Source organism: Lonchura striata, chromosome Z (assembly GCF_050655825.1).
Source record: "Lonchura striata isolate lonStrDom1 chromosome Z, ASM5065582v1, whole genome shotgun sequence".
NCBI classification, from domain to species: Eukaryota; Metazoa; Chordata; class Aves; order Passeriformes; family Estrildidae; genus Lonchura; species Lonchura striata.
In genome coordinates, this window is record NC_140740.1 from 1,779,553 (window position 1) to 1,804,199 (window position 24,647).

At 41.8% G+C, this 24,647-nt stretch overlaps 1 protein-coding gene across 4 annotated transcripts in view; it reads left to right on the forward strand.

The window, feature by feature from the left end:
- The window catches only part of VCAN (versican), a 100,398-nt gene that overhangs the window by 23,600 nt on the left and 52,151 nt on the right, over positions 1-24,647 (forward strand). For 2 of the 4 annotated variants that reach the window (XM_077790095.2, XM_085567007.1), the window contains exons 4-7: positions 956-1,130; positions 1,677-1,804; positions 10,795-11,088; positions 21,551-24,463. In XM_077790095.2, coding sequence (XP_077646221.2) covers positions 956-1,130; positions 1,677-1,804; positions 10,795-11,088; positions 21,551-24,463 — 3,510 coding nt within the window. The remainder of the gene's footprint in view (positions 1-955; positions 1,131-1,676; positions 1,805-10,794; positions 11,089-21,550; positions 24,464-24,647) is intronic. The other 2 variants (XM_085567008.1, XM_085567010.1) reach the window with 2 other exon arrangements.

Consider the following 24,647-nt stretch of genomic DNA (forward strand, 5'->3'; position numbering starts at 1 on the left):
TGCCACTTCAGTGCCCTTTATGGCTTGTTCTAGCTGTTTCAGATTCAGTGGGAATTGTGTGTGCGTAGAAAACAGAGTGTGGCTTCTAGACATATCCTGCTTTAAACAAAACCATCTTCACACCAGGCCTCCCTCTCCAAAGGTCTGATGTGCTCCAGAAGCTGTTGAAATTGTCAAGGTCTTTGTCAGAACCAGAAAAATCCCAAATAAAATCATGCTTTGTTTGGTTTGTACCATTTGTGGTATGTGCAGGAACATATGGCTATGGAAAATTGACCAAAATCCATACAGTGATAAATTATATATTTTTAGTGGTCTTTGATGTGGAGAAATGGACACCAGGCCCATCACTGATTAGAAAACACGCTGGAAAAAAACACATTTTGGGGGGTATTTTGTCATTACTGGTAGGAGCCACTAGAGGGAGAACATAATTTCTGCTGTAATATCTCACTTTTTGGTACCCACTTTTTTCTACCCACCTGTTTTCAGCATTGTGACAACACCTAGGTGAGGTTACAGAGTGGCGATGGCTGCAGAAAGAACCCAAAATGTGCCACTGATGGGGTTTTTTTAGGGTCGCAGAGTGGTGATCACTGCAGAAACAGCCCAAATTGTGCCACTGATGGGGTTTTTTGGGTTACAGAGTGGTGATGGCTGCAGAAAGAACCCAAAATGTGCCACTGATGGGGTTTTTTTAGGGTCACAGAGTGGTGATCACTGCAGAAACAGCCCAAATTGTGCCACTGATGGGGTTTTTTGGGTTACAGAGTGGTGATGGCTGCAGAAAGAACCCAAAATGTGCCACTGACAGGATTTTTTTGGGTTACAGAGTAGAGATGGCTGCAGAAAGAACCCAAAACGTGCCACTGATGGGGTTTTTTGGGTTACAGAGTAGTGATGGCTGCAGAAAGAACCCAAAACGTGCCACTGATGGGGTTTTTTTGCCTTCCAGGTGTTGTGTTTCACTACCGGGCCGCCACGAGCAGGTACACCCTGAATTTCACACAGGCCCACCAGACCTGCCGGGACAACGGCGCCGTCATGGCCAGCCCAGAGCAGCTGAAAGCAGCCTACGAGGATGGGTTTGAGCAGTGTGATGCTGGCTGGGTGTCTGACCAGACTGTCAGGTGAGGCTTTCAAAATTCCCCATCACGTTTTTACCCAAAATTTGTGTGCCTGGCCTGTGCAGACCTAAACCATTGTTTTGTTGTAATTGATGCCTTGGAGTGGCTGCCTGGAACAGAGGCTGGACAAGATTGAGAGAATAAAGTGGGTATTTATTAAAGGCCTTCAAAATGTGCATTTTGGACAGGCAAAAGCCTCCCAGAAGCTACACCCAAGATGGACAATGGTTCACAAATTTTTCACACAATTATAAGTTTGGTTCATTTGCATATCAGGGATTAATTCTCCAATTCCAGCTCCAGGTAATCAAGTAATTTACCAAAACTTGCTCCCCCCAATTCACTTTTGTTTATACTTTTGGGGCCTGATGCTCTAGGGTGTCCTTGAGTTTCAGGCCCAGAGGAATTGTTTTGTCTGTCCAAAATGTGAATACTGCAACTAATACTATGTATGGAATTTAGAGTTATACCCTAAAGCAATTCAGGATTTGAAAAACAGAAAAGCTGAAATCCTAAGGCGTCATAATAATAAATCTTCTGCATTTCCAGGTATCCAATTAGACATCCAAGAGTTGGCTGCTTTGGAGATAAGATGGGAAAGAAAGGAGTTAGGACGTATGGGCGCCGCTTCCCTAACGAGACTTACGATGTTTATTGCTACGTGGAGCACATGGAAGGTGAGATGGGCCTGTACAGCCTGGAAGTGCACTGCAAGGCTTAAAAAGTGGCTGGGGAGCCTCACGTGGAAGAGCAGAGAGAGAGAAAATTCCATTTAAAATAGGTTTTGGCTGCTCTGGATCTGAAGGGAATTGCCAAATGGATGGAACCTACAGTTTGTGGTCTTGCAGGTCCTAATTAAAGGCCAGTGTGGAGTCTACAAAGAGGCAGTCAGGGTTCAGGCTGCCTATAGTTAGTGCAGTAGATCTCACAAAAGTTGCTGTTGAAATGTCTTATTTTTTGAATGTTGCATAGCAGTATTTTCGAAGAAATGCATTTAATGTTTGAGAAACTATGTATGCTATATATAAGTCTATACAAAGATAGATGTAGTATATGTGCTAACTGTATTATAGTTCATAAAGTATGTAATTATGTCTTTTTATATGTCTGTGGCATAGAATTAGACAGATATTGAATTGCCATCTATGTTTAATAGTATCTTTTTAATAATGGGTCACCTCAGATTCAGAAAGAAACAAACTTCATAGTTTCTGGGCATAGTTTAGTAAAATTATTACACAGATACTTTGCAACCAGGACTCAAGTACATTCTCCACTTACTACAGTGCCCTGAGTGTGTCACACTGCTTTTGTTTGACAGGTTTTTATTGCATGCCAGTTCCACAGTTCCTTTCTAAAAAAACCCTGATAATTCATAACTAAACATCCTCAGGGATAGTCCTTGGCTGTTATACATTTAAATTAGTGCTCTTTAAGTCAGCAGAACAATAAATTAGCCTCGGCTCTGAGCAAGCCTGTCTTTGTAAATGTACATATACTTTTAAAAAGCAATTGCAAAATGCAGGTGGTCAGTGTTTGTTTGTAATCTGTCTTAATATAGATTAGGTCATGCAAATTTTTCTTAGAGAGATTTTAGTTACTGAAATAAGTGTTTTATTTTTAGTAGCTGAAGATATATCCTAGACAACTTGGAGATTTATGCAATACAAGCAATACAGGTATTGCAAAGCCTCTAGAAAACATATATGCTTGAGAATTTGTAACTTGAACTTGCAAATTAAGTGACAGAATTTTGTTGGTGCTTTTCATTGTTTCATTTTAGTTATGTCCCGTTTACATCTGTCAGTGAGCAGCACCTGTGAACACCTACAATTCATGACATTTGATCCTCCATCAGTCCTTGATGGGATTGGATTTTGAATCTCCTCTAAATCAATGTTTTTAAATTCAGTTTGTGTCTTTCCTAGCTTGCAAAAATAAGGTTTAGTCAAAAACACAATCTGTATAATTCTTGGGTAAAGAACAACCTCTTGCTCTTTTCCCTTTACAAGAACAGAGAAGTGTAACTAATACAGAGCAGATTGTCCTGGCTGCATGTGAGCCAGCAGTTTCTCAGGGTCAAAATTTATCACTAAACTTTCAAAAATACAACTTAAGTCAAAACTGAAGCATTTTTTGACTGAGGCTGATGGTCTCTGCTTGGAACAACCTGGACCTGTTTCGTGGTTCAAAGAGGCTGCAGTGACTGTGGAGTCCTCATGGACGAAAATGAACAGGTCCTCAATTTCTCATGGACATTAATTGGTCCTTCTTTATTATAAAATGCCATTTGCCAAGGTTTATGACGGGTTTCCTTCTTGGGATGCATCTACACTTCTGTCCCACTGTTGTGCCCTGTCAGCTGGATTGTGGTGACATGGTCATGTGAAACATCCAGATTTTAACAAATATATAAGCTAGAGCACAATGCTGGAGAGATTTGGTTCATTATATTGAACAAGTTTAGTGTCAGATTATTATAATAGTTAGCCAATGACACTCTCCAACTTTTCTCTTTTGTTATTATTGGTTTTTTTTTTTGTTTTTGTTTGTTTGGTTGGTTGGTTTGGGTTCCTTATGTTTGTTTTGTTTGTTTTATTTTGGTTTGGATATTTCTTAGCTGGTTTTCTTGTTTGTTGGTCTTTGTGTGTATGTGAGAGAGTTTTTATTATTTTTCTCATTCTCTCAAAAGTTTTAAAACGATCATGAGTGTGACAACAACTTCTATGACCTCCAGGAGGAGTTTATGGGTACAGGGCATAGAAACAGTGTAGGTAGGCTCTGCTGACATGCAAAGGAGTTAAATTGCTCTGTTTGGATGAGGAAAAACAGGCACGTGCTAGGAAGACACGGTGCCACATTGTGCAGGATAAACCATTCCTCAGTGCCTTCACAGCAACTTGAGCCTCCGAGCCAGACTCCCTTTTCCAGGAGGAGCCAAGGCAGCTTTTTCTGTGTAACAGGAGCAGTTTCTGTTAGGACAGAGGTTAATTTTGAGTGAGGAGGAGCTTCTTAGATGATACACAGCATCTATGAGTTTATACTTCAGAAAAACTCACCCAAACAGAGATGGAAATTTAGAATGTCAGTGGAGGTATTGGAAGGTTGAAGTAAACTAGATTGCTGTGTTGGTAGGAAACTTAACAGATCCAGAGCTAAAATTCTACCCTGATGGCCCTATTCTCCAAAGGTTGATCCTGCAAGGTGTGACCTTTAGCTCATGACTTAATTCATAGCAAAATGAATCCATGGCACTTAGGGTGTGCTTAAATACAAACTTTTTCCATGTGAATTTTAAAGCTCATATCTGCTGTGTACCCTGCCCTGATTCAATGCCAAATCTATTAGTCTTGCTGGCACTAGAGAGGTCCTTATTTGGAGGGTCTGTGTCAGTGGAATGACTATTCATGGCACAAGCTTGACTAATGATATCAAAATTTGAGCTATAATGAGGATGTCACCATGGAAGTCATTGAACACTTATTGGTCTGTTGGCTGCTGTTGGTGTGTTACCCCAGAAGGCCATAAATGGTGGTGGGAATTCTTGCAATACATTTTAAAATAAATGTGCATTGAATTTGCAGTACTAATTTGGGTATTTGCACTGAGGATTTGTAGGAGCAACTCCATCTCGATTTTATTCCTTTTTGGCCATGTGGAATCAGGAAGTTAGCCAGAGACGTGGATTTCTCCTTAAATCACCAACTATTAGCTTAAATTGAAACCAGTTATCTAGGCTAACTCTTGCCATTTCCTTGTTCTGAGGAAAGCCAGAGTGATTAAAGACTGCACAATTCTAATTTAAATAGTATGAGTTTTGCTGCGACAGTCAGAAGAAAAACTGTGGGAAGGATTGAAAGTTTCTGAGCTCCTGGAGTTAAAAATGAGAACCTGGAGTCAAAGTATCATTAAAAAGGTACTAGGCAGGATGTTTTATTACAAACTGTTTCACATTCCTCATATTTCATCATTTATTTCAGTGTACCAAGCACTAACAGAAACATATAGGGTACTTTTAACTGCATGAAATTATTGATGGTTGAAGATTTAAAAGTGATTGAGCTGCAAAGGTTTGGGTGAGGATCCCACCAGTTGAACGGGTGTCTCCTTGGAGGGAGATGGGTGATGGGTGAGGAAGAGTTTGAATTCTTCAGACAAGCAGTGTGTGGTTAATTTGGCAGCGCTGTGGTGTCAGAGATGGAGATAGAACCACCACCAAAGCCCAGTGGTGGAGTGAGTTTGTGCTGAGCCAAAGCACAAACCACCCCACCAGGATTGTCTCCTGGCCAGAACCCATCAGAGCCCATGTATGCTTGACAAGCCCCCATCATGTGGAGATGGGGCCCTCACACTAACAGAGTTATTTTTGGGGTGTCTGTGGGGAAGATTCTACAGCCCTCCTTCCATGTACCACCTCCCCCCACAGTGAGCGCAGGGAAGAAGGATAAAAACCAAAACCAGATGTCCTTTGAATACTTTCCACCTACTCTCATACAGTTTTGCTGTTGTCATGGAAATTTCTGTGAGAATGATAGTCATAATTAAAGGCGTCTTAGTCTAAAATGTGGCCTCAGGTGAGAAGTTTCTTCTGTGTTTTGGGCAGCTAAAGGTCTTCTCTGGGGTCTATTCTGATTCTGGAGCAACAACTAGATTAGGTTTCAAAACTGGGACACAGAGAAAATCATGTTTTTTTCTCTAGTTCAAGGCCTGTGGTAGAATTATGATACTTTCCATTATACTGGACACATATCCAGCCTTGGGTTGTGTGACATCATGCAGGATTAAGTTCTCAAGAGGATTCCTGTTCAGCCAACAGGTCTGCACAGAATAGGCTCAAGACATTCAGGAAAGTTTAGTTAAATTATTGCTGCTGTGCATCAAAAGAAATCAACTGACTTGTTCTGACGTGCAAGAGAAAAAGACTTCTTCATCTTGTCCAGACTCCTGCCTTGAAGTTGAACCAAGCTGCTGATGTTTGTGTTTTTCCAGCCCTGCAGAGTGGTTTTGGTAATTAGTGACATTGTTAAGGACACATCTTTATTACCCTTGTGTGTCAGAGAACCAGCCCTGAACAGCAGAGAAAGAGAGGAGGGGGATAAGGAAGTTCTTGTTCCTGAAGGCACGAGGGTAAATGTTTTAGTCCTCAAAGTGGTCATGGCATCCCCGCTCCTTTGACCATGTCCTAGGAATGAAGTTTTGAACAGATTCTGTGGTTTTGAGGTAAAGAAAGTTGTGACGGCAATGCTTCATCACTGCCTGGGTTTTACCTGCTGGCTGTGTCCAGGTGAGGGACAGCAACCACAGGTTACAAGTGCAGGTGAGAAAATGCCCTTAGAATGCTCTGTATAACCTCAGAGAAGATGGCATTTTGTTACTCTTAGCCAGGTTTTGTCTCTGATCCAGGGGTACCCTGATCTGCAGCTGTAGTCACAGAATCCAGGTGCTCTGACACTCCCAAAGGACATCTCTGTTTGATAAACTTGGTGGGTTCCAACTCTCAGAAACAAATGTCTGGAGTCCACCACAGATACATTATGCTAAAAAAAAAAAAAAAAAAAAAAAAAAAAGGCGCTCCCAGATTCTTAGTTGGAAATAGTGTTTCTTCTCCTCAAACAAAACTGTCACAGAGGAACTAAAATGGAAAGGCACTGGAAAGGTTTTGTCTTGGCTTTTTTTGGTTTTGTTTTGTTTAATTGTGAGAGTTAAGCATTTCCTCCTAAGGGAGTGATTAACTTTTCATATAATTAATATCCCTCTGCATTTTCTAATGCCTGGCTTTGGATGACTGTGAACGTTGTAGAATCTGAGCACCTGACCATGAGGTAAAGCTCATGAGCATCAAATTCCAGATGAGACAGTAATAATCACAGAATCATTAAGGCTGGGTAAGAAGAATTTTGAGATCATTAAGTCCAAACATCAACCCAGCACCACTACCCCAGTCAACAGAGGGTGTGTGAGACTTTGGTTCTAGCCTGCCCTTTTTCCCACCTTGCTTTTAAGTTGTGTGATTCATGACATTCGCGTCTACCAGTGTGCCCAGCTCTCCCAGACATCTCCTGAGGAAAGTGAATCAAAGCAATGAAACTTGCTATAAAATCAGCTGATCAGATTTGTAGAATTGATTATTGTAGAATTTTTCCTCAGGGATTGCAGGTGAATCAGCTTTTGCCTTCAAGAGAAAAAATCTGACTTCTTCATCTGCCCCTATATTTTGTAAGGAGATGGAAAAAGCCTGACTTTCATCAGGTCTCTCTTTTGACCAAGCAAAACAAACACATGTAAGAAGAAAATCCTGGTGATTCTTGGAGTGCAGTGACCACTGAGGCTCCTCCATCAGCCTGAAGCTTGGTTTGGAACAGAAGCCTGCAATAACACACATTACATTATTGTCTGCAGCCTAAACACTGTCACATTCTCCATCCCACCCCCTGGTTCTGCAGAACCAGGTTTTCTTCATCTGCTGGCCTCAGCCCTGGGCTTTGCCTGCAGAGTATTGCTGGGTTACTCAGGGCGTGCTCCAGCTATAAAAACAATGCACGTGGCTGAATTGAATTTGTCCTGCCTGGTGTTGGGGGCTATGTAATTTGTCAAGCGGATGAGTTTTCCCATCTTAATTTCCTTGTTTTCAGGGTTTTGCCTGGGAAATTGAGGGGCTTCCAGTCATCTTAATAAAAACACAGTAAGAGTGTGGTGGGGTCTGTCCTCCTGTTAAATATGGAAGCTGTTGTGCTTTCAAAAACAGCAGTAAATTGTAGAGACCGCATGTATTAAATATATTTCATTAAATACAATTTCATTAACTTCAGAATTACTTTTCTTGCTTTTTAGAAGTTTCTGTGCAAGACTGAGTCCTTTTCTCTTTAGCACTTTGAAGGAGTTGTGTTGTTTCAGCCATATGCTAGAAGTGAATGAGATCAAGAAGCTCCAGGAAAACCTTCATAGTTTAATTTATTTTTTTTTTTTGTAAGGTGGTTTGAGAAGCTTGCAGAAGCAGAACATACTTTAAAATGTTTCTGGATCCATGTATCTTAAACACTTCTTTTGTTTTTCACATTTCATCCCAACAATTATTAAGCCCATTAAGTATACATTTAATCACAGAGAATGTTAATCTATTTTCAAACTGGAGAGACAAATGGAGGAGTCATAGCTCCTAGAGTAAATTGCTATTTGCAATATGACTTTTGCCCAATTTTTTAAAAATTAGATTTGTGGAATCATAGAAAAATGCTCTCTAACTAGAGCAATTACAAGATGACATGTTTTAATATCTTTGCCCTTTATCTTATCACTAACATTCCTGAAATAAATGCACATTTATTTGGTATATTATGGAATTTTGCTCATTGCCCTGCTGCCTTTTTGACTTCTTTGTGACGTTATTGTCACAAATTCTTGAATATACCAGTTAGGTGTCAAATACTTTAGATTTCACTTAATGGATTGTTTTGGTTAAGGTGTGTTTTTCCTTAAATATATGTGGGTTTTCTTTTTACTTTCTTTTTTTTTTTAATTGGTTTGGTTTGATTTTTCGGTAAAACAATTCTTGACAAAGATCTTGTCTGTTTGACAGCAGCTGAGTTTAACAGATGAACAAAATTATCCCATGTGGGGTCAGTAGAATATATTCAGTGCAGAGAAAGGTATGACACTCATCTTTTGAGTGTGCAGGATTATCACTGTTGCAGACACAGACCTATTCCAAGGCAAATTTGAGGCAAACTTCTGCCCAGAAAGTGCAGCTTGGGTAAGTCAGTTCTCTGAAAAGCGACCTCTCTTAAAGAAGAACGCTGCATTTTGAAATCTTACACCAAGGCTTAACCCCTCACTAAGTATCTCTGGCTTAACTAAGTGCAGATGACCGCTCAGAGGAATAAATAGCACTAACCTTAATGATGTGGTGTACAAGCTCCATTTGGAGCCAGTGATCCCAATCACTTGATGGAGAAATTGCTTTTCTAGTAATCTTGCACTGTTTGTCCATTTTCCTGTGTATTCTATGAGTTTCCTTCATAAGAAATATGGTGGGATTGTCTGCAATTAGCTTTTTAAAATTCATTGTTCTTCTTCACTTTTCTCACCTCCTCATTTAACTGGACTGATATCTGCTGTATAATTGCAATTAAATTGCATTTTAACTACTGGTTTTCATATACATCATGGCTGCTGTCAGCAGATCAGTGAACAATCCTCTGGAGAGGCCTTTCTTTGCACCCCTGTTCCATGGTGCTGCTTTTGGGACAGGATTGTGGGATTACTGCACCCATCACTCTGTACAGGACACGGCAGCAGAGCTGGCGGGCAGATGCAAAAGGATGTAACAAAAAATGCTCATTTTCTGCGTGGTCTGAAGAGCTGAATGAGCCATTCTGAGGACAAATGGCTCTTTGCTTCCCTTATCTGTCCCTCTCCATTAGACACACTCTGTCCCTCTTCCTCCAAGCTGGGAGCTGCACACAATGTGCATAAAGCAAGTTACACTATGGGATTGGCTCTACAGCTGTAATAACAAATCAGAGCCTCTACCTAGGAGGAAAAAGCAAGCTGGCACCTTGCCTCCTTTCACACTTGCATTCCTTTCAGGCCCCAAACAAGCGTAATATTGATGTGAATGAAACTGCTCGGGGTGATGTAGTTTCTGTCTGCATTTTTCTGTGTTCCCTTCAGACCTGTGCAGGGGTAAGACAGATTGCATGGCTAGAGTGGAAAAGCAGTGTTTTCCTGCAACAGTGGCTGTTCTGTCCTGGCCTGCTGTGGCTGTCTTGCTACGAATATTTTGAATTTGTGCTGCTGGTTGGAACACCAGCACGTCATTTTAGGTCTGGCTGGTTTCATCTAAAGTCTAAGCAAAAACTGGGAAAGGGTCAGTTTACTGCTTCATTCCCAGGACATGAACATGAGAGGCTTGACTTTTCTTTAGGGTGTTTTTGTGAATAAGTCAACCAAGACAACTGCACAATGGTGATTTACCTTGGAAGCAACATATTAGACATGCTATTTGCTTTATTTTAGTGTCCAACTGGATGGCTATTGCTTACAAACTGTTATTCCTTGGAAGCTATCAACATTCTAGACTAATTCAACTTCTCTGCACAAAGAAGGCTTTGTGCATGCAACATGTATTGTTAATTTCCTCACCTTTGTTTCCAAATGGGACAAGAGGAAGACTGATGGAAATCAAACATTAGAAGCTGCTCTAGAGCAGCCAGTGAAGAATATTTCCTGGTTTTTGAGTGTTTGAAGAGAGATTCTAGCAATGCCTACAAGGGCCAGGTAGGGGGCTTGCAGAAGTAGAAGATTTGATTTATGGAAACAGTAAATTCTGGTGGACTGGATTTAATTAACTCAGTTGAGCTGCAAACTCTAACAGGGGTCACAGAGGAGCCTCAGGGCTGCTGTTACCTCTGCTAGAGACCAAGGAAGGGACTCAGTGTCCAGCTGCAGTGTACTTGATGGCAGAAGGTTTGCTTATAAATGCTCATGCTTTGTGGCAGTTTAACCTTCAAATTCAGGCCTGGAACATTTGGTTTACAGTTCTCTTTAAGGAAAAAAATACTCTTGTTTTGGGAAAAAATCCCCAACCTTGCAGGACTCTGGAACTGATTGATATGGTGGAACGCGCTACTCAGCCTTTGTAACTTTTTATTTTTGTTTCTTCCTGCAGATGAAGTGGTCCACGTCTCAGCCCCGCAGAAGTTCACCTTTGAGGAAGCTAGGGAGCTGTGTGAGGAGCGAGGCGGGGTCCTGGCTTCCGTGGGGAACCTCTACGTGGCCTGGAGGAACGGCTTTGACCAGTGTGACTACGGGTGGCTGGCGGACGGCAGCGTCCGGTACCCGGCCTCCGTGGCACGGCCCCAGTGCGGCGGGGGTTTACTTGGGGTGAGAACCCTGTACCGCTATGAGAACCAAACAGGCTTCCCTTACCCCGATAGCAAGTTTGATGCCTACTGCTATGAACGTAAGCATTTGTTATTTTTCTTTTCTCGGTGGTGGTTTGCAGCATGCATGCCATGGGAAGCGGTTCCTTTATCGCGTGTTTTGTTTCAGTTCTTCCGGCGCGCGTGGGTTTTTAGAAACTAAAACGTTGTTGTCTTACATTGTCAATGCCTTAAAGCAACATTGGCAGATGAAGACAGGCAGAGTTTTAAGGTAAGATTTCAGCCTGAGCAGTGTTTTGACCATGAATCTGTGGGTGCTCCAGATTTTGGTGCCTGAGCACACCTTGGTGTCTTTGCATCTTGTCAATGGACTCCAGACAGACATTCAAAGCCCACCTGGGCATGTCACCCCCTCCAGGTGACTCTGCCTCGGCAGGGGGCTGGACTAGGTGATCTCTGGAGGTCCTTTCCATTCACATCTATTCTATTCTTCCGTGATAAATGTCCTGAAGGTGAACAGTGGATATTCTGTGTCCGATGATGGCAGCAAGAGAAGCTGGTCACAGGCTGTGTACAAGGCTGACCACTTTCAGGTCTCTCAGATGCCAGTAATTTGGGGAGCTATCTCTGGATCCCAGGCATGTTGTCCCATAACTTTCTTTTTCTTTCTTGCTCAGTGTTTCATGGGCCAGTGGTTGGTCTAAATTGCTGCTTGTTTCCCTCGTGGTATTTTCACAGGCACTTCAAGTGTTTGCCACAATCACATGGCAGACTTCACCAGTCTAAACCAGATGTCTTCCACACCTGTCAGCTTTCTTTTGGGGTGCAATATTGCCCTGTAAGCTCATCTATCTTCAGTGCCAGCTGGCTGGCTCTGCTATTATGGTGCAGTCTCTCCTTGAATAGTTTCCTGTTGTCCCAAAAGGTTCACCAGCTTTCCAGCTGAATATCCTGCTTTCCTGAGACTTTCAGCCTCAGCACAGAGGGGGTTGGACAGCTCAACTATTTCCCTGCAGGCCTCTCTGTCAAAGGAAGTTCCTTCTTGCAAATAGCATGACTGACATTTAACATTGTGTTGAGTTAAAAGTTCAGAACTTGGTCATTAACTATGAATATTTAGGTGTTTTTGGACTCGGTCCAGTGACTGTAACTCGGAAGTACTTGAAATGTGCAGTTTGTACTGTCCCAATTTTTGTGGATGATGAACTTACAGCAGCTGCAGATCTTTCAAGCTCAGGCACTGAAGAACCCATTTATAAGCAAGTCTGGCTCTTTGAGAACAAATCCCAACATCTGCTGCAACATTATGATCTGGCTGTTCTCAGACACTGTTGATTTGTTGTTTTAATTTTCCTTTATAGTTTGTGGGTATGATGTTCCAAAACTTTGCATGTGGAAATAGTCCTAATGGAACTGGTTACAGGAAAAAGGACTTAAGTTCAGGAGTCTGTGCTCTAATCTGCAGAGAAGCATTTTGTCATATCACTCCTTCTGTTCCTACTCCAAATTGTTTATGACCTGTTTAAAGTGTTGTGGATAAAAAAGACTTTAATGAGGGTGTATTTCATAAGTCCCTCTAAAAGACTAGGGTAAGAACTGAACATTTTGCCTGTAATCTAGTCTTTAGTTAGGACAAATTCCAACCTGCTGTTTGTTTTTGTGAATTTCGCTGCTTTCAAGCAAGATGTGCCTTTACAGTGTTCTTTCCAGAAGTTTTAGTTAGCACGGTTTGTGGTAACATACCATTTGTTCTAAAAGTGACCTTGATTGGTATTGGGTTGTTGCCTTTTATATAAAGGCTTTTCCTGCAAAGTCTTGCCCTTGGTATATAAAGAATAAATATTTCATCACTTTGCAGCCCAGGAATAGACATTTCAGGACTATCAAACTTTTTACAAGAGAAAATAAGACTAAACAGAGCCAAAACAATTTGTTAGAGGCTGAATGGCTCTCCAGCACTTTTAATTACAAAAAGAGACTATCAGAATTAATCAAACACTGCTGGCTAGAGGACTCAGGTTTTGCCAGATGCATCTGCCTTTGTGCAGGGAAATGCAGGGGTGTCATGCTGTACCCTCCTTCAGGGTGCCACAACTTTCAGAAGTTACTGAAAGCACTCTCTCCCTCTCAGAAGGTGATTGGGAACTCACAGGAACCAGCTGTGGCTCCTCACTGCTTTTGCTAAAAGATTTATGCAAGTGGTGAGTAATGAGACTCCCTGCCCAGCATCTTGGTCCTCCACATCTCAAGCAGCTGCCTGGTGCAGTGGCTTTAGAGTGAGTCACTCTCTCCCACTGGGGCCTTGGAGCCAGTCCCTTCTTTGGGGCAGAAAAAGGGAGAGGATAAAAAAAAAAAAACAGGCTCTGCATGAGAGCAGAAGGCTTGAATTTAAGCCCTTTGTTTCAAATCATCCTTTGTCTGGAAGTTCCTTCCGAAATTTCCCATTATCTCAGTTTCAAAGTTTCAGTCCACCACAAAATCTCTTGTCACCCAGCTCTGCCTGTTTTGGGGCTGGCATTAAGTTCTCACAGTGATTCCCACAGCGCCTGACAACAAAACTGTCCTGCCCAGGACCTGGGCTCTCAGTGTAACCCCTGCTCACAGCTCTCCCTGTGTGTCACACCTCGTGGGTGTGTCTCCCTCCTCACCTGCACCTGCAGTCACACGCAGCACCGCTGTCCTTGTTCAAGCTGTTTCAGTCTTCACAAAGACAAATTGTGCATTTGAGAAAGGAGAAATCTCCTTCCTCATCCCTGCTCAGGCTCCTCGCTCCTGTTTCACGATCATGAGTCTCTCTGCTGGAAAATCTCAAAATGTTAATTTTAGTTTGTGGCTTTGAAAGACCTCAATCTGTATTTTGAGCATTTTGCTTGCTTTTAAAGAGGAGTCATATTTATTGAAATGCATGAAAAACACAGGGAGTAAATTCAATTTAAAAATTATATTCACTAGTTTCAGTGGAGCAGCCAACCTGGACAACTTTTAAAGTACAGTTAAGTTCAGGATTTTAACTTCAGCAGTGTTATGGGTACAAAATTACATTGTGTGAAGTGTCTTGACTTTATGAAAATAAGAGTGGCCCAGACTAATAATACATGATTTAAAATCAAAAAGCCTTGTTAAAAACCCCTGAAACTTTCTCCCCTTTGATCACAAGTGCTTTTCACTCTTCAAAAACCACATGGGTCTAAGTTTCTGAAACATTATCTATGTGCTTCATTTCATACCTCCAAGGTTTTTGCCAGACCTTTTCTTTCTTTTTTTTTTCTTTCATTTTTTTTTTTTTCTTGTGAGAGATACCTAATCATGTATCTAATTGGGCCTGTAAAGGTTTCAGTTTAGACACATGATTAAGTACTTGCAGCTCCTTGGAGGCCATCATCAGAAAGAAAGTTTTTCAAGTGTTAACATATAGGACTTATATTAACATGTTTAAACTAAAAAAAAAAATAAAAATAGAACAGCTGTTTCTGTGCTCTTATGCTAATTTGTAAGAGATTAAAACATTTCATAATTAATAAAATGATTAATATAATTTCAATAATAGATACACATTTAATAATTAGTTATTTCAGAGCGCTAGAGGGCATTTACTTAACCTTGAGCTTCAGCCTCCCAGTCTCTCCAGGCCTAATTCACTGGACTTTGTAGAAATCTTGTCACAGACAGCATTTGACTTTTGATGGACCTTTTTATACCACAGCACCTGTAGAACAAATTGTACTACAAAAATGCACTAATCAAATTGCATTCAGGTTTTTAATATACATACCTGCAGCAAAGCTGAACTTGATGAGCTCTGTACACGGAGGTGGTTGAATTTTTTGAAACACAAATCCCCTTTTTTCTGAGAAGCATTGATTTATTAAAGCTGAATTCTTTCATAGACCTGTATTGGTTTTGGCAAATCTTTCAGCAAAACATTTTTACTTTGACTCAAAACACGTGTTGACCGTTTAGCTCTGGATTTGCCCATTCTCTTTCCCATTTTCCTCTCTCATTTTGACTTTGTTTCATGCACCTTTATTGCTTCTCTTTTGTTTTACCACTTTGGTTTGGCATCGTGGCTTAATTTTAGCTGGAGATTGGAAAATTCCAGTTCTGGGATGGTGTTGCCATGTGTGTTTTTCAGGAATGGAGTCCATTTGATTGTTTCAATACAGCCTCGTCTAGAGCAGATCCAAGTCTGCCACTGCTTGGGGCTGAGGGCCTCTTGCTTTGATGCTTCATCCATCTAAAGCTCAAAATCACAAGCGCTACTTGGTAGGAGAAATATAGGAAATTATGACCTCTACAGAGCTTTGAGGCCTCTTACAGCACGAGCCACCACGATGGCAGGCTCAGCCTCAGGAAGCATCCACAGTGCTCCTCTTGTCCAGCAGGATTAAGACTGCTAGCACAGCTCAAAAGCTGGCAGGAAAAACTGTCGTCTTCCCCTTCTGCTGCATGTGACTTAGCTTGGAAAACCTTGAATAGCTGGGCAGCTCTGTCCTTCTCCACAGCAACCGTCAGTAGCTGCGTGTCCCAGCTATTTCCTGGATGAGGGAATAATTTCCAGCCTGATGTCAGGGGGCTGTGTTACGGCAGATCTGTGGACTTCTGATCACTTTGGGAACAGACGCAGAATAATGAACACTTAGGGCGTGGTGATGCAAGAGGAGCAAAATGGCCAGCCTGAAGGAAAAAAAAGAAATTTATCTCCAAAAAAGCACAGTGCTGGGCATAATAAATGCAGTGTGCTCCAACATTTCAGAGTCCAGTATCAGAATGGGGAAATACCTCTGGGCAGGAGAGGATCCCAAAGTCAAGGCACTGACCACAGGGTGTGCAGGGATGTTGGCTCTTCTCAGGCCGCTTCTCTGTGAAGGTGAAGCTGTGCAAAGAGATCACCCCCAGACAACCATTCTCCATACTTTTATTATTTTCCTAGGAAAGTAGATTTATGTTCTGCTCTCCAATATGCCATTTATTAAGTCCCCCACAGCTGCAGAGATCCCTGGTAATTTCTTGGCCCAGGTGTGGCTGTAATAAATCCCTGCCTTTCTCTGCTGGGCTCATGGTGATCAGCAAACCAACCACTCCTTGCAGCTTCTTCACTCCACTCTTCCTCAGAGGCTTGAGAGCTCAGTTACACCATGCTGAAAACTGCAAAAAGGCCTCAATCCACTCCAAACCTGCCCCATGCTGTTCATCCCAGGAGCTGCTCTCACCCTGAGAAGGAGGAGAAGGATGTGATGGCTGGGTGCAGCTCAACCTTTTAAATGCTGCGTGAAGTAGGAGCAGAGATTTATCAACCTGACTGATGTATGAGGAGCACCATGAAGTGCTGGGGAGGAGATGCTTCTTTTGCCTGAGCAAGTGAACTTGCATTTGCCTGAGTGATTCAAATCTGGGTTCTTTAAGAACAACCTCTAAGTGCAAACATTGTGGCAGAGGGAGAGAGGAGAGAGAAGATGACACAGTTGGAGGTATTTTCATCTCATTGCCTCAGGTCACTGGATAGGTCAGGCAACAAGGATAGGATGAGCAGCAGCAATGCGACGAAGTGGAAGGTCCACCCATTTAAGAGTCCAAGTGCAAAAAAAATAATTGATTTTTGCTCACTGTCACCTTTGCTCCATTACTGCTGTAGGGTCTGGGCATCACCCATGGAACACAGGGTTGATTTTCCCCTCTTTCACACCAGGTGTGGGGAGCAGAGCACCAGGAATTCTGCTGCCAGTTCTTACCCAAGTGACAATCTTGGCCCTTTTTGTTCTTCAATTGTTTTTGTGATCTCAAAGCAAAGATCATTGCTTTTATTTGGTGCTGGGTTACAGATTTAATTAGGAAGAACTGACTAAAGAGGTTTGCTGATTTTTTTTTTTTTTTGTCCTCTTTGGCAGTTTCATAATAAATAATGTAGAAAGAGAAATGCTTTTTGTTATTGTTCTTTTGTGGATACATTGGCAGGTTATAATTTGTTCACAGAACTACACTTGCATGTGGGGAAATCAGGAGATAACGTATCTTCTCCCCTTCAACCAGCTGACTTCAGAAGTTATGAAATAGCAAGTGGTTTTACTTAGGAGTGTTTGTGTTTGCAGAGCTAAAAGAGCTGCTGCATCTCCTGTTTTGTTAGCTGGAAGAAAAGACTTTGGACAGTGGTGTGAAGAGGATGCAAAATTTTTCCTTATAAGTTTTTCTTGCAAATAAGACAGCCTGACAGCTTTCAAATTTCTGGGTCTTTTTAGGAATCCCATTGGTTTTCTCTGATATGGCACATGCTTTATAAGTAGGAACAGATCCTGCACCTAAAGTTTCACATTTTTCTCATAATATTTGGCTTTTGATTTTGACGTCAAAACAGAGTGGGAGTATACACCTGGAGTTACAGAGAAATTCTTACAGCTGCACGGTCAGATTTTGAATTCTGCTACCAAAAGTCTCATTGTGAACAAAATCCCACATGCCCTGTGCACCACTGCTTCTGGAAAGGTGTGAATGAGCAGGTACTGGATCAGTGCCATGATCAGAGGCTTCTTGCTCAGTCTGTAATTCAGAGGACCATTTTTTTTTTCCTTTTTTCTTGAATTTTTTTCTTTTTCTTTTTTTTTTTTTTTTTTTTTTTTTATCTGTTCTTAATCTTAGACTTGTTCAGCTTGGAAGGCTCTGCCAGTAATTTAAACTCCAGCTGGCAAAATCTTTTGGACTCAGGGGAACATTCAAGGCTGTCCTCTCTGCCAGGGTTGGTAGCAGGGAAGGAAGAGACACCAAGAAGAAACTTAACAAATTAACACATAAAAATATGTAAAAATTAAGCAAAGCAGTTCTCTGTATTGGCATCATGCTCAAATTGGGCTTGAAGACTTCAAACATTAATTTTGAGTGCCTCAACATTACTTATATTTTGCAATAATTTATTTTGGCTGTAATTCACAGAAAGAATTCACTATTTCCAGCTTTTGTTCCAACTTAAAGCAAATTTTTGTTGTTTTGGCTGTTAGCAATGATTCAAAACAACTTCTGTCTATACCATCTATGTTTTTCCAGATTCTTAGGTACATACCTAAATGTGAACAGATAAACAGTAATTCCGACTGCAGAAAAGTTGCTCAAGTGGTTCAAGTTAGGTATATGGGTATATCTGGTAATGTTGAAAAACCAAGTATATAAATTATAATATATATCGATTTTAAAATAAGCATTTCTCTTCCATAAAGTACACTAATACTAATCCCAAATTATACAACAAAGAGCATACTAAAATTCTTATCTGGTTATTGCAAAGTTAAACAATGTCTGAAGTTGTGAAGTTTGATGTCCTTGAAAAAATACTAAGTTTCAATATTGCTCCACAGTTTTGAATCCTTGTTTAAGTCATGGTGGAAAAGAAAAAGAAGAAAATGCTGTACAGTAAAAGCATAAAATAAATAAATAGGGACTGAAAAAGTATAGCATCTCTGCAAAGTCATATAGCCCTTCCAAAATCAACTTCATGCATGTTGTTCAATGTAGAAGGAATCGATTAAAACAAACAAAAAAATAGATAGCCTTTGATATGAGCAGCTGTCGGTGAGATAATTTGCTTTCTTGCTGCTAATATGTTCATGCATTTTATTAGGAAAATCTGTCTCATGCCCTGAACCAGAAGGAGGACAAAGGAGATAGCATATTGCATGCATGATGCAAGGAATACAGTAATGCAAAACATCTGGGTGGAGTGGAGGACAGCTCAAACTGGTGTTGTCTATTAAAAAAGCAACCTTCCCTTGGTTTATTAATTTTTTCTTTTCACACAGAAAAAAAAAGAAACAACCAAAAACATGGATATATTTCTCACTGATGAAATGCTGTCAGTTTTTCTTTTTTTTAATCCACTCAAATAAGTTTGCACTCCTGAATGATGTGAGTGAAAAAACTTGCATATAATTGTTTTGACAAAGTGACTTTAGGGTCACTCTAGTTGATTTTAACCAGAGCTGAATTGCACACAATTTCCATGGGAGAAAATCTGGCTGTTTATTGATAAACTCTTAAAAAATATGGGCCCTACTTGTAACACTCTATAAAGATAATATTTATTGATTCAGTTATTAATATAAGCAAACCAAATATGCTTGGTGTTTTTTCAGGTTGGCATAATAAATGTGTACCTATTCTGCCAAGTCATTAGCAGATAATAAGTCATGAATAATAAATATCTACATCCCAGGCATAAATATGTGAACACTTGGGACTTCCAAGCATTTCTTGGAAATCTGGAAGCTGCGTAAGTGGCTGTGAGTAAGTGTACACAATTTCCCAGCAGCTATGAAATAAACTTACCTTTTTTTTCCACAGATTTAAAAAGTTTACCCACATTTCCCTCATTTTTGTCTAGCTCTGTTTAGAGGGTATTAACGTTTTCATACTTGTTCAGGGGGTGATCCTGATGGTCACTCAAAGTGTGACAGCTGGGGACTGAGTGAGTGTTTGTGTTGGCTGCAAAACCAATTCCATCCACATTAAGGAAGTTGCTCCTGTGATTAGAAGGCAGAGATTGATAAAAAATAGCTTTTGAGGAAAACTGATGAATTCTTGGGTAGAGATTTAACACCTACCACTCAGTAGCACACACTACTTGTGTGCATCCTTTTCCCCAGTCGTGAAGCAAGACTTGTGTGGTTTAAACCAGCCCCATGCAAGCAGAGAGGGGAGGAAAAAATATTTTAACTTAAAATAAATAAATAAAAACCCATTTTATTTATATATATATATATATATATATATATATATGCAGCTAAATCTTCTTTGTAAAGCCACCAAAATTTTTAATTTGTGGTAGGGAAAAAAAATCTGTTCCTTTTTTTTCTGCTGGCAAAGAACACTTCTAAATATGGCGACGTCATGTTTTCTTGCCCTCACAATTTCCTTTTCACTTTCACTTCTCGCTTAGGAAAGCTGAAATATCATCCCTTTTACCTCATTTTCCTACTCTGCAATTCCGAATGTTCTTCTAGAAATATTGAGCAGTCATCCTCTGAGCAGTCCGTCCTGCTTCAGGGTGAACCAAACGTGTCTCTTGCAAAGGTGGCATTTTCCAAGCTAAGTGTGCGAAACTGAACAAATGTTTGTGTGACCCTGAGTTGCACATGCAGAATTCATATCTGCAGCTATCAAAGGGGCACCTAATTAGCCATGGGTATGTAAAAAAACCTGATTTGTGCACGCATGTTGCTTATGCTTGAGTATAAGCTGTAAAATAATGTAACTGTTTTGATTTCTGTGTGCAAGGGGAAGAGGCTTATTTGAACTATTGCAAGCTAAGCAAGATTTTACTTTGCAAGAAGTTCTAGATGTAGTCCTGTCTTAAGCAGTGAGTCCTTGTAGACACAGACCATTGAATGCATTCTTTGTATGATCAGTCTGATTTAAAAGCTGTATTTTGCTCTTTATTTGCATCCTTATAAGGCTTTTGACTCGCAGTCTCTTAGCAGTTAACAACATTGGTTTAAGACATTCACATCTTCCATCCATCTGCTCCCATGGCCTGTCTGAAGATTACTGACTTGGCAAAACTGGCAGAAGGGAAGATGGTTCCAACCTGGGCTTTTCCTGAGGAAAACCTCTTTTCTGAGCACTCACTTTCTCCAGGAATTTAAAATCTGCTGACACACCTTGCAGTGTTAGCACACATTTCCTCCTCAGGTAGCATTGAAATGTGGGCTAAAGGGAGTAGACAAGCAGCAAGGCCACCACGTTGTTTTAAAACATCACAATTTGGCTCACTGGAAGGACCTTTCTTTGTGCCTCCTGTTCATCTAGCATAGCAACTCCCTCACCTTTTCCATCATCCAGAGGGTTCAGCACTTTGCCTTTTCATGTTCAACACTCCCATGGAAACATTTATGTGTGTGGAGGAGTTTCAGATGTGCATCTTTGAAGTATTTTCAAAAGATCAACATCATTTTACTAGTATTAAGTTTATGATCTTACAGTTCAACATTCTCACCTTTCCCCACAATAAATTTCTCCCAGCATAATTTAAAGGCAGGGCAGCAGCAGCGTTTTCTGGTGGCATGCTTGATCCTGCTGCTTGAGCACACTCTCACGGCAGTGAGGATTCCTTTTTGCAGTTTGTAATTATGTGCTGAAAATAAACTAAAGCATTATTTCACTCCCTTTATCCATCTGAGTTGGATGCTGCATCAAGCTTTGAAGAAAACCCACAGCTCTCCTCATTTTTGACATCTTGAAATAAACTTTTATGTCCCCAGATCAGTACCTGGCAGGCTTATGGTCACTCATGTAACACAAGGACTTATAGGGGTAATTATATAAACCACAAAAATGAAGAATATTGCTTTTTTTTTCCAATTCATCTGGCTTAAGTTAGGTGTTCTGCAGCTTTACAGTATTTTATTGCATGTCATTCAATGCTTTAAAGAACTACCTAAAGACTTTGAACTTTGCACTTATTTTTCAGCATGGCATTTAATTTTTGTTGGGGGCACTAAAACGAATGAACTAGAGTAGCTTGTGTACTAACTGTACCTTTCTTTGTTTTGCTTTTTTTTAAAGCTAAAAAAGTCACAACAGAGCCTCCAACCATCGAGCCTGTGACATCCCTGAGAACTGACAGCGTGAAATTGTCTCCTGCTGGAGAGCCTCTCGAGCCTCCCATCTCTGAGACTCCACTCACTGAAGTGCCTGCCACCCAAACAGTTTCTTTGGATGAAACAACCCCAGAGTCTGAAGAAGACACAGAAATGACTACTGATGTGGCTGAGGAGAAAAGGGAGATGGAGGTGCTCATGGAGAACATTCCCTTAACCACCCTTCTACCTCAGACTGTCACTGACAGTGAAATATTCACCTATGACACCCTGGGAAGGACTGAATACGATGTCTCACCCAGGCTAACAGACACCACGGCCCCAGATTTGGAACTGGATCACACTTACTCTGAAGCAGAGTTGCCCGAGGAACAAGGTAGGTCTGAAAGCATTGAGGACGCTTTCTTGACCTCTGTAATTTTTCAGGATAGCACAGCTGTAGCTAAGAGTTCCACTGGTTTTTGGGAAGATGCTGGAATGGGAGATGCACAAAGGCATGATGCTGATAATCAGACTGAGCAAATAGAAGTGGGTCCTCTGAGGACAGCTACAGATAGCTTCTTACAGACTTCTCGGAGAGAGGCTGCCAGGACAGGGACTTCAGAGTCACTAACAAAAGAGAATATGTCTCACAGTGCCCACCTCACAATTACACCCACAAAAAAATCAATGGAGGCAAAATCTGATGAGAAACTTACAACTGTGGTAATCCCTAAAGCTTGGCTCACTGCTGAGTCTGCAGAGAGGGAGGGCAGTGAGAGCATGCACACCGCTGTGCCTGGCACAGATTCTGGGGTGGCTACTGGTCATGCCCCAGGATCAGAAGTGCCTGCTGCATCAGAGACACTCTTAGATGAGCAAGCAGTAACCACTGGACAGTTTTCTGAAGTGAAAGAGTCAACGCCCTGGGTTAAATTTAGCTCTGCGACAGCGTTTGACAGTGAGGCCTCAGCTCAAGGGAGCAGAGAGGACCTGAGGGATGTGCAGCCCACTGTGGCACCTGGAACACCTGTATCCTTTTCTGTGTCAGCTGCTGATCAAACAGAATCTGAGGCCATCTCAGGAAGCACTGATGCCCTGCCAAGTTTTGGGGAAGGCACCATGTCTCTGATCCCCTCATCTCTGCAGACAGAAACATCAGCTGTTTTAGAGGAGCAGGAGGAAACAGAAATGAAGACAACAGATGTGGAGGTCCCTCGTTCCACAGCTGCCATTCCTCCATGTGTTGCAGCAGAATCTGAGGGATGTTCTGCAAGAGAGAAGATCACACAGGCCCCTCCAGGCTCTGGTGCGTGGCTGCCAACAGATAAAGAGGAGGGGTATATGACAGAAGAGTCACCTCACCCTGGAGGAGTGATTGAGTTAGCTACAGAGGATGGCTTCTCTGGAATAGAGCCCACATCATCTCTGGGGCACATGGTAGAATCCACAGTGCGTCCAGGAACTCCAATTTCAGCAGCTACAGATGCAGCTGAGACAAGCAGGGAGCCAGCGGAGACCACAGGGGATGAAGAAATGGTATCAGCTGATTTTGGTCAGAGTAGAGACAGTACAAGTGTATCTCACACGAGCAGCTCCTTGGATTTGGAAATGACCACAGTATCCAAAATACCAGTGGAAGAAAGTAGTGCACCCATAGGGTTTTTTAGCTCCTCAAATGTAACTGTATTGCCAAGTGCTGTGCCCACAGCTGTGGGGGTAACTGAGCATGAAGGAGATGAGACATCAGGGACAAAGGGAACTATTACATTTCCAGGTGTAACAAAGGTAGATACTGCAGTTCCACAGAAGGAATATGATGCTTCCCTAGTTCCAGTTACTGTAGAGAGTGAGGTCTCTAGAGATATGACAATTACTGATCAGACTCCTTTTGATGATGTCTTTCATACAGAAGCAACAGAAACAACTGCAAAACATAAGGTGTTCCCAGAACTCTCCACACTGGACCAAGGTTTGGAACCAAGGACTGCCACGCTTTCTGTGATATCTGCCCACACACACGAACCAGAAATGTCACCAGGATCTGAATGGCCCCAAACAGCAGTTCAGGATGAGACAGGCTCTGCTTATGAGGAGATGTACCCAGCCACAGAGGCGTCTGTGCCTGCAGCGACGCTCACAGACCATGGAGGAGTTCCGGCACCTGAGGAAACCAGCACCTGGTTGCACCTCACGGTGACTCCAACAGCTGGAACTGCTCCTGACCAGGATGAGGAGGTCACTGAGGTGATGCCCATAACTGCTGGAACTGAAGCAAAGATACAGGACAGCCCAGGAACCCCCACCAGGGAGGAAGATGATGCAGTGAGCTGGGATTCTGTGCCACCCTCCCATACGATGCCAGCAGGACATTCCACTGTGGAAAGCTTTACTGACCTGACTCTGGGAGCTTCTCCAAGCCAGGCTACGGAAGGTTCAGGAATGACTAGAGAACCTGAGGAAACCAGGCCAGCTGTATTTGCAGCTACTGCAACAGATAAGGCAATAATTCTCAGCAGCATGACAACACCTTCCCTTGGTGCTACAGACAAAATTCAGCCTACATCTGCAACCAAGCCTTTTATCACTCAGAAGTCCCCACGCATCCTTCCTGGGGAGGAAGAGGAGGTAACAAGCCATGACATCATCATAATTGGTGAATCTGTTTCTCCCAGCAAAGCCACTGCTGAGGATGATCTGCCAGGAAAGATGCTGGAGCCAGAAATTGATAAGGAATATTTCACAGCGTCAACTGCCACGGCAGTGGCACGACCTACTGCTCCACCCCAAGTGAAGGAGGCCACACAGGCCTTGCAGCCTCAGGAGGTGTCTCCTTCTACTTCACACCCTGATAATGACATAAGATTGTATGTTATTCAAATCACAGGCAATGACACAGGTAAGATTTTGCCTTTTAGACCTACAGTCCATCAGAGTGGACAGTTTGTCATGACAAACAGGTGTGCTTTAGAATATGCTGGAGATGTTTCTTGGATCACTGAAGGATGCAAAGCACCACTTTTGTCTAGACAGCAACTTACTGAGTATTGGTAGGTCTATTTTTCTGTCCGTTAAAAATCCCT